Source organism: Macrobrachium rosenbergii, chromosome 22 (assembly GCF_040412425.1).
Source record: "Macrobrachium rosenbergii isolate ZJJX-2024 chromosome 22, ASM4041242v1, whole genome shotgun sequence".
Taxonomy (NCBI): domain Eukaryota; kingdom Metazoa; phylum Arthropoda; class Malacostraca; order Decapoda; family Palaemonidae; genus Macrobrachium; species Macrobrachium rosenbergii.
In genome coordinates this window covers 35,501,979-35,517,692 of record NC_089762.1, presented here as the reverse complement: position 1 = coordinate 35,517,692, position 15,714 = coordinate 35,501,979, and the positions used below count along the sequence as shown (strand labels likewise).

Below are 15,714 nucleotides of genomic sequence, written 5' to 3'. Positions count from 1 at the left end.
AACAAGTTATTATTATTGCATCGAAAAATAATAGTTGAACCAAACCAAATGGCATTACTACTGCCACAAAACATAACAGTATCACACCTTAAACCATTAAACTAAATACTGTACTGTACATCTTTAGGAGAATGTAGGATGTAACAAAAGTACACTTCATATGAAAAAGTTTATTCTAAAGACCTGGAATAAAATTATTTCATACTGGGTTTTTTTACTTTTGCTAACAAAGCCATAAACAAGACTAGTGCTGGTACAGCATCAACATATAGCTCAGAAACGTATGAATTTTGGCTTAAACTTTTGAATTAAAATAAAAAACGTTTACAGCGTATGAAACTGATACGGTACTTTCAAGGTAATACACAGATAGAGGGGGGGAAAAGTGTGGCCACCAGTAGTGTCTAATTTGTAGGGAAATTAAATTTTAACATATTAAAACGAGACGAAAGGCCTTCTCCCTCTACTGCAAATGAATGATGACAGGGCTGAAGAGACAAAAACTGAAATATCGTTTTATTTCGTAAAAATGGAGGTAACACTAGAGTAAACCATTTCAACAACATTTAACTTCAAAATCAAGTGTCAAGGTTTTAACTTGCGACATCTTCGCAATGTTAACGTTGCTTAAAACATAAGGAATGCCTTAAAAATTTCTTAACATAAAATGACCAGGACCTATAATCAAGTACAATTCAACAAAATTAGCCACAGTTTGTGATCACTATTTCTCTAAAGAAAACTGGATATGCATACAAGTTTAGCAAAGAAAGGCACTCTCTACATAATACAGCCAATTAATTCCATTCAATTTTCAGTATTTACAAAAAACCTGAGGAAATATCTGCAAAATTCCCAAAATTTTTACTTTACAGATGTCAATACGTACAATAATACACTTTAAAAGTGGATTCATTTACATAAGCTTACTTTGAATAGAAAAAAAATCTGTATATTTATATATTTATTTATATATATATAGAATGCTTAAATACTTTAGTTTTTAAGCAAGAGGACAGTTTTGTACAAGGCAGTGGGGATTTAACAGACTGCACCACTATGTCGCAAATCACTTGTTCTGGCGCCAAAGTCTGTCTGTCACCTCCATCACATAACTGGCCTAAGTCTTTTTACCAACTAGCACATTTCAATGGTGCATTCTGCCGTGAGGTACAACCTAATTAACTAAACCAATCAAATCTGTTATAATAAATAAAAATTCTTATTTAAAGCCAATAATTGTGTAACATTAAGATTTGACTGCTTTAGTTTATTAAGAAAACCTCTTGAGAGCCAGCCTTACTGCTGGTGGTGGGGGTGATGCTGTTGAGCAGATGTGTGACTTGCAGTCTCCAGCTTTATGGACTGCTGATGAGGGGCAGCATGCACCACTACTTGTCCATGGCTCACCGGACCCTGGCCCCCGTGAACAGATATGGTCGAGGACTGCTGCACAACTAAACTTTCTTGAGGGGCACTCTGATCAGCAATGTGAGCCTGTGACACAACCACCTGTCCATCTAATGCTGCCACTTGTTGCTCAAGCTCATCCCCTATGGCATCCGTAAGTATCACTTGATCTGCTGTAACCTGTGAGATAACTTGGCCAGTGGTTGGGTCAATTGTGACTATGTGAGCTCCTTGTAAGAGGTCTGGAGAGACATCCTGAGCTAGCACAACCTGTGTCACACCCTCCGGTAAATTCAGCTGGCCACCCAGCACACCAGCCACTTGTTGTAGGACCATCTGACCATCTGTTACTTCCATGGTCTCCACTTGTGTAACTTGCCCAGCTTGACTGACTTGTGGAGGAGGGTGAGCTTTCTGTTCATGGGGCACAAAATGATGAGACACAAGAGGCACTCGTTCATTCATGATGTCATCCATCATCTCCTCAACGCTCTTCCCAGCAGTGTAAAACTCCTCCATTTGTTCCATGGTTACTTTCCACTCAATCAGTCGCCACAGATTATACTTAAGAACTTCATACTGTCCTTGCCCGTAGTCTTCGATCATCTTTACTCCATAGTGCTGAAGTACTTTCCCTAAGACAACTGATACGTGTTCTTCCAAAAGCCCACAACTTAACAGCAAATCATGATTGAAAAGCTTTTCTAGCAACCGTCGACACTTCATATCAAGAGTATCTGCCATTATTGTCTCTGGTTCCCTAGGATGGTGAGATGGTGCTACTGAAGATGTAACTCTCGTATTAGTATCTTGTTTAACTTGCATGTTACTTGACACCACTGGATTATCTTTATTTTGTGGTAAAAGACCAGCCAATTTATTCATATTCAGTTTCACTCCTGAGCTATACAATGATCCAGAAACAGTGGTAGTCATAGGTGTTATATCGCGTGTCACAATGGTTATAGGTGTATGAGGTGTGTAAGTCGTTACACTAGGAATAGTAGTGACTGGTTTACTAACAGAATTGGAAGAGCCAGGAATGGAATCGTCTTCATCATCATCATCATCATCCCACTCTGATCGTAATGCAGCAATTTCTGGATTTTCAGCTTCAACTTCTGGTTGTGGCATTGGTATCTCATCTATTTTTGTCACTCTTGGAATTGCACATTTAGAAGAGCCTCGTCCTGGCTTTACATCGGCAGAGAAAATGACCTTGTTCTGATGTACAGACTCAATGTGTCGATGCAATTTACCTTCAAATCTGAACTCTCTTCCACATAACTTACAGGAATAGGTTGGTATACAAAATGACATTAACTCAACGGGTGGGGACACTATGCTATCAGCTTTACTAGTTGCCACAAAGAAGTCCTGTTTGGGCTGTGATTTATTTCCAAGGGGATTTGCAGTAATGTCCACAGGATATGTTCCAACCCGATTGACCACTTTCATTTTTGGCTCATCACCCTCAGCTTTTTTAAGAGGTGACTCTTGTTTAATCTTCTGCACATCTGCTGAATTTGATAACCTATCCTTTAATTTCTGCAATTCTAATTGGGACTCCTGATTAAACCAAGGCTTCTCAGAAGACTTAATCAAAGGTTTTGGCGACTTTTTCACATTTAAAACAGAGGGCTTAGCCAATGAAACTACTGTATTTCCTTGACCATCAGGTACACGTAAAATTTTCTTAGTTGGTACTGTTTCTGTATTTTCAGCATCCTTTTCCTTCAATTTTACTTTGACCTTTGTCTGTAGTTTAGAGTTTGGTTTTGGGGAAGGCAGACAAGTTTCGCAGTTTTTCATGTTACAAACAAAATCTTTTCCATGCTGCTTCTTGGCCATCCGCTTCACACGTCCCTCCGTTTCAACATCATCTGCAGTTACCATTCCCTTACTCTCGTCTGTTTCCATTCCTTCTGATTCCTCAACATTTCCCATTTCATTTCCACCCTCTTTTCCCTCTGCAGTAGCATTTAAAATACTCATCATCATACTCTTCCGAATGAAACGAAGTTCAGCTGCTCCTGTTAATCCGAAAGAATACCTATTTTTTCCACGAGAACCTCGTCCACGCCCCTAGTTTTTCCCCTACCTCTGCCTCTTGTTAATGGTGTGGAAAAATGGAAACCAGACTTACTGTCCCCATACAATCTTCGACTTGTTTCCATATCCTCTTGAGATTCCTCTTCAAGTTCTTCTGGATTAACTGTCGTTAGCTCCTCAGCAGGTTCTTCAGGAGGCTTATCTCTTGCTTCATCCTCAATTATTTGCATTCTTGTTTCCTCCTCTTGGGAACTGTTGTCTTCATTTTCAGGCTCTGGTTCTCTGACATCAAGACCTTGCTTTGTCATGGATGAAACAACCTCTTGTAAAAATATTGCATGCTCATCATTTGTGCTTCCTGCTTCTTCCAAAGCAGGCTCTTTTGTTTCTGATACCGGCTTTAAGTGAGCTCCTTGAACAATGGCATCAAACGCAGCATCCTGAACTGGATCAGAGGCCATATCACTTGTCCCCGAGACTGTAAATAGCTTCGCATCTTCAGGACTCTTCATTTCACTAGGATCATCTTCATCTTCATCTGAGCTGTAATTACGGTCCATTCCTTCATCAAAAATATCATTTTCATACATATCATCGTCTGCTGGACGAGGAGTAGGGGGAGCAGAGACCTGGGTACTGGCAGATACCTGGCCCTGGTACATTCGGGGAATAATGACATGGCCTCCAGCCTCATCAGTCTGAGTAGAAGCTGAACACATAACTTTCTTCCCACGTTTAGCTTTAACTCGTCTGCTGTTGATTGCATCTCTAGGTGCTTTGAAGACTTGTGGTGCAAATCCAGTTTGCTTCATTTCACCATCAATTAGATTACTCACAGTAGGAAGTTTATCAATAATACTTCCCTCAGCTACAGCCCCATGATTCCACTGAACATGCCTCTCATAATCACTTAATCGGATAAATGCACGAGTACAGTGTTCACATTTGAACATCCTAGGTCCAAGTTTCTTTGTAAAATGTTCATCAGTAACTTTGGTATGACGCTTAATATGAGTAATAAGATGGTTTTTCTGGGTGAAACACTTACTACACAAATGACATTTAAACGGCTTTTCTCCCCTATGAATACGCAAGTGAATGTTTAAAGCTCCAACTGTTAAGAATGCCTTATGACACACATCACAGTAAACACACTTACTCTTATCATGCAAACGCATGTGAACTTTGACACAGTCTTGACGACTGAATCTCTGATGACACACAGGGCACTCAAATTGCTTTTCAATGCCATGTATGACCAAATGGCCCTGTAAATGAACTTTCCGAGCAAACGACTTTGGACAATGAGGGCACTGGAAAGGTTTCATATCTGAGTGAATAGCCATATGCTGAATCAATGTTTTTCCTGTCATCATAACTTTATGGCAAATCTCACAAGCAACAGGAACCTCTAATGTCTGATTACTACCAGTGACCTGATTTGCATTTGCAGGGTCTTGTTTAATAGTAGTTCCTCGTCCTCTTCCCCTTCCGCGAGTTGGAGGTTTACTGTTACGCATTAGGTCTTGTGGGGAGAAGATAATTGTCCCAGGCGGAGGAATCATTCCCCCAATTGAAGAGAACTGATTAATTGACGCAAATTCCTGTAAAGAGATAAATAAGTTAAAATACTAATTCAGGTAAAGCAAAAAATTTTAATATACTGGGCATTACAAACTATGAACTCCTTAGTTAATAAAGCTTGTATAACAAGTAGAATGTTTGGAAAAACAGATATAGCTAAAAAAAAAGGCTTTCTTTAATAATAGAAACACTTATTTCCAGATGCAATGCCATCACTTTACAACAGCCTATTTCAACACTCAAAAGATAAATGGCTAAGACTTACATTCCAAAGTTATCATTTACCAAGGCAGCAAATGGTGGGCAGGCAAGGCCTCCCTTATGAGAGCTTACCCAACTCAACAATTAACCACCCATCCCCACTACTGAGCAAAAGGCTTTTACCAATGACTAATAAAAATGTATACATGAAACACAAAACTAAAGCTAATTAAGGAAGATATGACTCTATTCTCCCTTCTATGCATAAGCAAATACTAGCTCTAAATATGGCAAGCCTAGAAATTTTTTTTTTAAATGGGAGAGGTGAAAATCAGAGAAATTCTAAGATATAAGTTGCAGGGACAGATGGAAGGAGACAATATGAAACGTGGAGAATTTCAAAAGCATTTATGATTCAATATTTTGACCTGGCTCTACCTGTTCCCTGTAAACTTGATATCAGTACCGAAAGAGAGAAAACCCAAATGATGATGCCTATTTTTCTATTTCTTCTCTTTCAATTTAAAGAAAAAAGTTGGCCATGTAATTTACTAGGAAAATACAGTCAGATGTTCATCTGAGTAAAAGAAAAGATATGCACTGTTTACAAATGACACAGAACTGAAATACTGACGGGTAAGTCCATTCAGGCTTAACACCCTTCTTTGGCAGTACTGCATCCAAAATATAAACAGAAGCATCTTCTCATTTCCCAATCTACAAAAAACACAAACACTGAAAAGACACAAGAAGCAGCCACACCAACATGAAGTCTTCCTTAGGTAAAGATGGTCCTGGCCCAGAGGCACCTGTCGCAAACGGGTGCCTATCTCAAGAAATGCTTAAGGTCCTGACAGCAGATGGGAGTTAATCCTGGGATGATGTATGTCATTAAAAACATTTTTCACTTTCCCTTCAAGATAAAACTCCCACTGTCTAAGTCAGCACCGAGTCAGAGTCAAATTAAGACTACCAACAGGCCCTAGACAGCAAAGTATTACTGATGATCGAAGCGGAATTGGGCGAGTCCCCAGGATTTTACAGGTGCCTGCTTGTGGTCCCAGAGTGATGGAAGGATGGTACCTCATCACTTACACTAGCCCTCTGAACCAGTACTTCCAGCAGACACTGTTCAGGATAGAACAACTCTGTTCTATGCCCTCCCTTGCATTGGTGGATTTGAAGGATTTATACTTCCATATACTGGTTCATACTTTCATGATATAAAAATCACTTTGTATGGGATGGTAATGTCTTCAAGTTCACCATGATGCTTGAACAAGCAGAAGCTTGGGCACACTAAGAATGGTATAAGGCTCTAAAGGTATCTTGTTGACTAAATCGCTAAGAACTTCACCATATTCTTTAATGACTTGATTAATGTTAGCATCTGGGTCTTCAGATCAACTGAGAGAAGTCAGATTTGGAACAGGCTGTAAGAGCAAATTTATTTAAGCAAGGATGAAGGATTTCCATAGAATGGTTTCTTCTACCAAGATATGGCAGTCCTAGATTGGAAATCTTGTCTCCCTGAAGATACTATATCCTAACAGTCGGTTCAGAATTCGCTCTCTACAGTTGCATCTTAACTAGTCCTGGTGGCAGTAGCACAGCCAGAATGCTAGACAGTCACCACCTCCAATGATGTCCAGAGAGAGAATCACTGGCGCCAAGATTTGGAACCTCAGGTCACTCCTTTTCCAAAAGGCCTTTCCACAGATGATGATGATGATTTATGAAATTTAGGCTAAGCCAAGCAACGGTGCACTTTCAGTCATTCAGCACTTAAGGTAATGAAAAGAGTAACTGGTGGGCAGCAAGATAGAGAGACCCACAAAATAAAGGAGATGAAGTAAAAGTATCTACAGGTGGAATTGGGAGAAAACCCCACAGTTGCACTAAGTCACAGTTCAAGAGGTTGGAAAACAAGACTGAAGAAAGGAAATAGGAATAAAGGTAAAGTAAAAGTTAAAAAGCTGACGTAGCTAAAGCTAAAGGGATGCTGCAAACACCCTTTAGTAATGCTACAGTGCATCAAGTGAGGTGCACCGAAGTGCTACCCCCTACAGGGCCCTTTTCACAGATGCATGGGTGAGAACAACCTCCTTAATATGCAAAAGTCAGGAATTTGGCAATGTGAGAAGTATCAGCACATCAATAGCTTACAACAAATAGTCCTTTTCTTGGGTCTACAACCCTTCACCCTTAAAATGTAGGAGGAAAGATTATAGGTAGTAACAATGGACAAATCAACCATAGCTGTTTAAGTATAGCATCAAGGTGGTATGAGATAGGATAGCCTGTGTTAACTGGCAATCTCATCCCAAGGTTCACTCCAAGAAGACTCAATATACTGTATTGTAGTTACAAATTACCTTAGCAAGAGATACCAAATACTTTCTTTGCAATGGTATCTTCATAGGGTTGTAGCGAAGCCCTATGGCAAGTCAGAAATTCAAATACAACAATATCAGCCCTCTTGCCATGCAGCAGAAGAACATACTTATGCACATAAGGGACAGCCTCCATTTAGCATGACAGTTATGGTATTGAACTGTTTGAAACACCAGAAACATTTCATGAACCCATGGCAGCTTGTTAGCCTCAGCAGGAATGGTTTGCTGACAGCATATCTATTCTTGCAGATATACAAAAAAGAGAAGCTTCTGCATCAACCAAGCCCCTGCTGATTTCAACAGAACCTGGAGATGCTACATTTTCAGTTATAAAAATAGTTATAAAGATTATCCAATGAAGCTTATAGTTAATGGCTTTTCAGCAAATTCAGTCAATGCTATCTCTAAGCATTGCAGTTTTTTAGCCACCATGTTCTATCTACTGAACTGTTATCTACTCTATGGTTATTGTCACTAAAGATGCACTGATCCAATCAATGGTTCGCTTCCAGTTTTACCGGATATTCTTGTTCCAATGACATCAAAAGAAGCTGCAAGTCTTAGGACCTCATTTTCTTTGTACTGAGGATTCTTGTTAAACCATCTTATGAGCCTTCTTGGCCATTACCCAGCAGATTCTTCTAGCTTTCACCCCTTCCAGATGGGACAACAAACTCTGGGCTCTCTCACATATGGTAATTCACATTAGAGTTTGGAATCAATAGGTGTCTTTGTAGTGGAGATATAAACACCAGGTAACCTGGGCCAATTTATGGTGCTCTTCACCATTCCATCACTCTCATCCCACACCAAGGATCAAGAGGTCCATCTTTATCCAGTAAGATCAATCTGCCATTACCTAAGAAGAACCAAGAACTGTAAACCAAGAACTGCAAAAGAACTCTGTAAAGACTCTTCCGTTCAACATTCACGTCAGGAAGCAAGTGACTAAGAATACAATGCCCTTTGGTTCAGAAAGCCATAGGGTATGACTGGGTAACAGACATCAAAAAGGCAGTTGACATTAGATCAGGGTTCTCTCAACATCCTTCCTTATGAAGATAAACCTAGTTGTAACTCTACTTTAATTACAGGTGCATGATGGTACCTGACTACAACTGCAACTTCACACTAAGAGATTAACTCAAACTTGATTCAAATCTTACTAATTGTGACCAGTTGCAGTCACTGGATAGGTAATGCCTGACTGAGATAATATTCTCAGCATTGCATTACCTTGATGCTCATTATGATAGTCACCCCACCGTTCATTATGGTATCACTCAATGCACAGACTTTTGAGATCACTCACTGCTAACCTTTATGCAAAATTACTTTATGGCCTTGCAAAATAATTTCCTGTTACTTTACTGATCCGGAGTTTTGAACTTACTATTTCAGACCACTGTTCTGCAAAACAAATCAGTTAGACTGCTTACCTCAATCCCAAATGCTCTCTGATGGATCGATCAATCCTCCAATCTAAACTCTGATTCTAGCTCAAATAAAGATAACATGTTGTGTAACAAGTCCAATTATTTAAACAAAAAAATATACAAACCCTCAGTTCCCAGCTCCCTACTCTACTGAATTCTTCCAAATAACTGGCCAGCCACAATGCGTGGCTGTTAACTTTTGGAGACTAAAGGATCAGGATACCCTGCACAGAACAATTTACAAGCTACCACTTTTCTTGTGTTCATGGAACAAAGTCAAATGCATCTGGGATTTTGTGGGCTATGAAATTGGGCTAAATTATAAATGCTAGGTTTGTATGGAAAAAAACTTATTTTCTAGAATCAGTTTCTTATTTTTTCTCAGATTCTTATTTTTTCCTAATTACATAAGTAAAAAATGCAACAGTTTCTTCAGCACAATCGAGTTTTCTGTACAGCATATAATGCTGTATGAAACTTTCTACCAAGGCCCATGAAACTCTTAGCCATGACCCATGAAACTCAGCCACAGGTCCATTGGTGGCCTCAGCCACAGCCCATGAAACTCAGCCAAACAGGCCTCAGCCACAGCCCATGAAACTCAGCCAGTCAGGTGGTGGCCTGTGTTGGTACCTATAGCGGTGCCAAAAGTACGATTATGGCTAAGTTTGACCTTCAATAAAATGAAAACTATTGAAGCTTGAGGGCTGCAATTTGGTAGGTTTGACAATTGGAGGGTGGATGATCAACATACCAACTTGCAGCCCTCTAGCCTTAGTACTTTTTAAGATCTGAGGGGCGGATGGGAAAAGTGCGGACAGGCAGACAAAACCGCCACAATAGTTTTCTTTTACAGAAAACTAAAAAGTAGGCAAACACCAATCTACATCCACCATTAATCAAACAAGCTATTTAAATCCCCTAAGATAAAATGCACTACTGTAATAGTTTCCTTACTTCATCTTGTCCAGGAGCTGGAGTCTCTGACAGTTTTGGGCCAGTGTCAATAATATGTCCAATTGTGCCAGTTGAATTAATGATGTCATGCATTTTCTTAGCCATTTCTTCATCATGGGGGCCTTCATCCATCAGCATGACCTTCATTTCGTCCCCCCCTATCCCCATAACTTCTATCGATGAAGAGGCCATTTTCTGGAAAGAAAAAAATACTGATTATAATGGTTTAAAATAAAAACCAACAAAAATTTATAAAATGATACTTATTACTTATCCAATCATCTACTATGCAGATTTATAAGATCTAGGCAACTGTGCAAAACACTCCTATGAGTGAATGGAAGTTTAATGTACAGAATACTGCACAGAAAAATTCTTTTATTCTCTACTGCAAAGAAAAATTCTTTTAGTCTCAATAAAACAATAAAACATTTTTTCAAAAATGTACTCTGCATAATTACAAAAACAAAATTAAATTTATAGTGATAAGTAATCACCAGTATTCAAATATATATCTTGATTTCACCATGTACATCAGGTTCCTGTTATTATCCCTTAGGGCCTAAAAATAAAAGAAAGTAAAATATTCAAACATGGCAGAGACTTAGCCTATATGAATGCTAAAACCTGATAATGTATTTAGTCTCAAACTATGGATTAATTCTAGTATTTTTACTTTACTCAGTAAAAGACAACTTGAATGTCATTTATTTATCAAAATGTTCGTCCCTTACATTTTACAATCTCTTCTGATTATAGTGCTTTTCACTCTTTTCCCACTCTCAATATGCTCATTCTGTTTTGAAACACTGTACTGATACAACAATAGAAAATATTCCTGATACTAATTTTCCAACCCCTCTCTTTCATTCTTTTGTTCATTACTACTCCTTTATCACATTATTTCATACACAAACACAACCAAAGAATACCATTCACTACTCCATGCTGGATGAATACAAGAGCATGTGCAGAAAGGATGAATGAAGCAAGTTATTATTAACACTTTAAGTTAACATTAACACTTTTCAAGCCATACCTGCCAAATGCAGTGCGCATTTCATTTGCACAGCCGAGCATAGGCATTTTTATGCTCCAACTCAAACCATTCAATCTTTCCCCCACACAATGTGTGAAGTAATGTGTTTATATTTACACTTTGACCAAAAAAAAAAAAAAAGGTACATTCATGGATGTGGAGCAGATAAATACAGGATTACTGTACTGCACAAGTTCTCGTTCTTTTGTACTGATGGCTACCATAACTTAAAATTAATTTAATCTGTGTTAAATTCTTATAACTGATTTATAGATTGATTGGTTGATTTATAGATTTTAGGCATACATGCCAAGCACTGGGGCAAATAAGGAAATTCAGTGCTGAAACAGAAATTGACAGTAAAAGTTTAAAAGGTGTAACAGGAGGAAAACCTCACAGTTGCACCATGAATCAATTGTTAGGAGAGGGTGGTCAGTAAGATGGATAAGATGGTAGAAAAAGAATATGAACAGAGGTACAGTAAAAGGTTTGAAAGGGGTTGCAGCTAGGGGTCAAAGGGAAGCTGCAAAGACCCTTAATTAATGCCTACATTGCACTGCACGAGGTGCACCGATGGCACTACCCCCCTATGGGGTAAATTCTTATACATTAACTACTCATTTATTCTATGTTCAGTAAAGAATTTAGATGCCTTACAAAAGCCTTCAAGGTCATTTCTTATGGTTGCAGCTATGGTGTTTCTGTATAATTTTCAATTTTTACTGTCTACATCACCACATATCCAGAACAGTTCAACACTGTCACCAGCTGTATATAATTGGGAAGAGCACTTTGACTGGAAATATTTCAAGGACAGATTTCCACAGCACTCCTATACATGAAAATCATATTCTTGACACATTACATGATGAGAACTGCCATTTCTTAATTACTGCACTGATAGATAGCTTACATATAACATACTACAGGCAGTTCCCGAGTTACGGCAGCTTTGACTTGAAGCACTCCGAACTTACAGCGCTTGTTCAAATATATTCATAAAAAAATCGGCTCCGGGTTATGGCGCCGTAACTAGGATTACGGCGCCTTAACTAGGGTTATGTTGCTGTATGCGCCGTAACTGAACTTATTATTCTTATGACTATTACTGTATTAAGATCCAACTTATGGCGATTTCCTACTTACTGCGTGCTGCTGGAATGGAACCCCGCCGTAACCTGTGGACTTCCTGTACTCAGACTTTATATAATTATCAAGGAGAGGAGCTAAACTGCTGGGGTTACTTTTAGATTTGTTATATGGGCAACGAACAGTGTACCGATAGTTAACAGTTACTAACATAACCAGCCTGAGAGTTAGCTCATGTATCTTTACAGCACTCCAAATACCTATTATGGCTTTAATATCTAACAGTCTGACAAGGCTACACAGTGACAGCTTTATTTGCAGAAAATCATAAGGCTCACCCAGAGGGACTCAACTTCGAAGAAAGATGACCCACCAGGTGGCAATAGGATGAAAAGATTGGATAAAAAGTAAAATAACAAAAAGCAATGCAGCTAGGGGCCAAAGGGATACTGTACTGCACTAAGAATTAACCCCTTTACAGACAAAATACAGACAGGGATAGCTCACCACTTCTGAAAGTTTACAGATGTGCTTGGAGAATATTTAAAAGCTCCAGTTCCCATTAGAGTACTGTATCGTGAACTAAACCAAATATCACCAAGATTGAGATTGCTGCTGCCATACAAACGATACATTATTGACAGGACAGATGCTTCCTGCAATAATAGCCATCAGGAACATATGATAAATGAAACCACCCAAATCAGAAGTATTTTAAAGTTATTTCTTGCATGCATAATTCAAGCTCTCTAGTCAAGGTGAGCATCAAATGGTAAGCCTTTAAATGACAAATTTTAAAAGTAATTTGTCTCATGCAATTTAATTTTTTAACCTGACATCTTTACGGTACCGTGTGTACCACAAATGAGATACATGTACACACACACAGCAAATGGAAAACTCTCCCTTATGATAGGTACAAGAACTGTAGATGTCTTAAGGTCAAAATACGATTTTCTAAAAATCTGTAACACTGAAGAAAATATAAGACACTGCAAAAGGACATGGTGTAAGAAATACAACACTTCCAGAGAACATGTTAGGCTGCAATGAAAGAAGGGCGTGATTCCATCAATAAGGGAAAAATTGTTTTTAAGGAATGGTTTCATTTACAAATGGGCTTAGCTACATCAGTGATTAGCACAAAGTCATACCTGTTTGTGAAAGTGATGAAATGCTGCCATATCTTTGTAATAATGTGTAAGTATATACCAATTCTTCATAATAATGTGTAAGTATATACATCTATTTTAGCAACTTTCATTCCCTAACTGGTTCAGCTTACCTTCTCTGTAGGTTAATAGCAAAACTTACCTCACTAAAAAGAAGGTGTATGTGACAGACTTTTGTAAAGCAATGCATCATCAAAATAACATTCCAACCAACCTTAATTAGCTAGGTTAACTTGCTGGTCCTATGAGTTATATAAATAATAAAAATTACCATATGCTTATGACAAGATGGAGATCAATAGGGCTATTTTACACACGAATGGATACATGAGAGTGAGGGTACATGGTTAGCCTAAGTAATTCACAGTTAGGCTAGCAGCAGTACTTTATAAACCACCAGACTAAGCTTAGCCAATAAAAAAAAAAGTGAAAATTTTCAATTCCCAATTGCACTGTCATATTTAGATTAGAATCTTAAATTTTATCTAGTAGGAAATTACCTAGGCTTGTAATGTTGTGATATATGATAGGCTACACTTAGCTTTCTACTTACTTGAAGGTCGGCTAACATTATGTTAAAATATTAGGACGGGAGAAACCTTGAAAGCATTTTAGTACCCATACGACTGTATTGCAGTGCATAAAATACAAGTGAGCACGACAGCTATATCTAAAATGAAGTAGCCTACAGTCAGTGAGTACTCAGCTGCCCTTGGCCTAGCCTAACCAGCAGATAACATTTGTACATAAAAAAAGCTACCTATCTTAAAACTATCGTTCGATATTTAGTCTAGCGTATAATTGAACTGGGGTAGGGTACGTTAATGCAATACGAAAGGTGAAATACATATGTGTACCTCCCATCAAATACGGTCCAAGTTGTCAATCAATCAGTCAAGGTAATTGCATACTGAAGGCAAAAAGTACATACTGTTGCCACCTAATGTTTATATGATACGCTTGGCTACAGCCAAAGCCAAGGATTCAATTTGTGATCTAAAAGTTGGCTTATTCCCACAAATTCATCTTTTCCCCTTACTTATAACATGATAAAAAACCACCGCGGAGCATATACAAACCATAGAAAACGAAGTTATTCCACTCTCCTCGGCACTTCCTTATTTTACTTGCATTCCCCGTGAATATTGGGCCGCGGCGATGGAAGCCATTTTCTTTCTTTATCGCCTCCGTTCTCCCGCTGCCTCCTATTTTATGGTCCTCAAGCCTTATTCAGCCCATGTTTCCCGTTACTGGCCGTTTCCAAATGCAGCTGGAAGGATTCCCGTGGTCTAGGATACGTATTCCTCGGTATACCAGCACAAAATACGGCGACTTTCGACCAAAAACCGAATTATTTCTCGAGTGGAAAAATTTTCTCTCTCTCACTTCGGCCTTCGTTTCCCGTTCTCCGTAAATCGGGAAATTAAAAGTAAACAAACAGACAATAACAATCACACACAGGTGTGGCAGAGAAGCACTTCGATCCTTAGCGGAAAATTTACTAGATAAGCCGACTGTGCACGACATAAATGACCTGGAAAATCAATATAAGAGAAGAGAGACTTAATACGACATTTTGGTAAGGCGTCAATCAAAGCAGGACCCAGTCTCTCTCTCTCTCTCTCTCCCCTGAACATTTCCCATTTTCACCCCCAAAAATAAAGAGAACGGTTGCGTATCTTTGTTTAAAATGTGGCATATACTCACTACTGAGAGCTCCTATATATTATCCCCCGGGAGACGGCGATCTAAGGAGGATATATCCGCGAAAAAGGTGGAAAATAGATCATCACACGCCATACACAAGCGAAAACTGGAATGCACTTTCAGCGACCACGGGCACTCTCGTCCAACGCGAGATTCCGCGAGATCTGTGACGTCACATAGCGGCCTTTGCGGATTCAAAATCATTTCCTTAAAAGAGTTTTTTAACTGTTATTTTAGTTCGTATCATTCGCGGTCAGCTTATTTATTTTCCTCGATTATTCTGTTACGTTAGAATGATTTATTAATTAACATTTCAACGCCCTTTGAATGAGTTTTTTTCCGGTGAACCGTTGAGTCGATTAGAAACGGAGCAATATTTTCCTTACTCTACCACTAACGTTTTGTTGCTAATGATTTAGTGATTTGCTTCTGCTTTTGACATTACCTTGAAATACTCTGGCTATTTCATGAGTATTTATCCTTCTTTATTATCTCCCTCCGATTTATATTCGCATTCGGTTTTCTATATGTGATGTTACTTGCCATTTTTTTTTTCGTGCATCCCAGATAATTCAAATTTAATAACAACCAGCACAACTGACTGTGGTTGTCAAGGTCACCGTTAAGATGCACATGCCCACGACTCTTTAATTGTTAATTAAAAAGTGTAG

General features: G+C 38.7%; 1 protein-coding gene across 1 annotated transcript; it reads right to left on the bottom strand.

The window, feature by feature from the left end:
• Nucleotides 1-504: 504 nt before the first annotated feature.
• LOC136850755 (uncharacterized) lies at nt 505-14,555 on the bottom strand. Its single transcript, XM_067124708.1, is given in 4 exon segments — nt 505-3,517; nt 3,568-5,066; nt 10,037-10,231; nt 14,416-14,555. Coding segments are annotated over 4 exon segments (3,915 nt in total). The 5' UTR covers nt 14,419-14,555; the 3' UTR covers nt 505-1,299.
• Between the last annotated feature and the right edge of the window lie 1,159 nt (nt 14,556-15,714).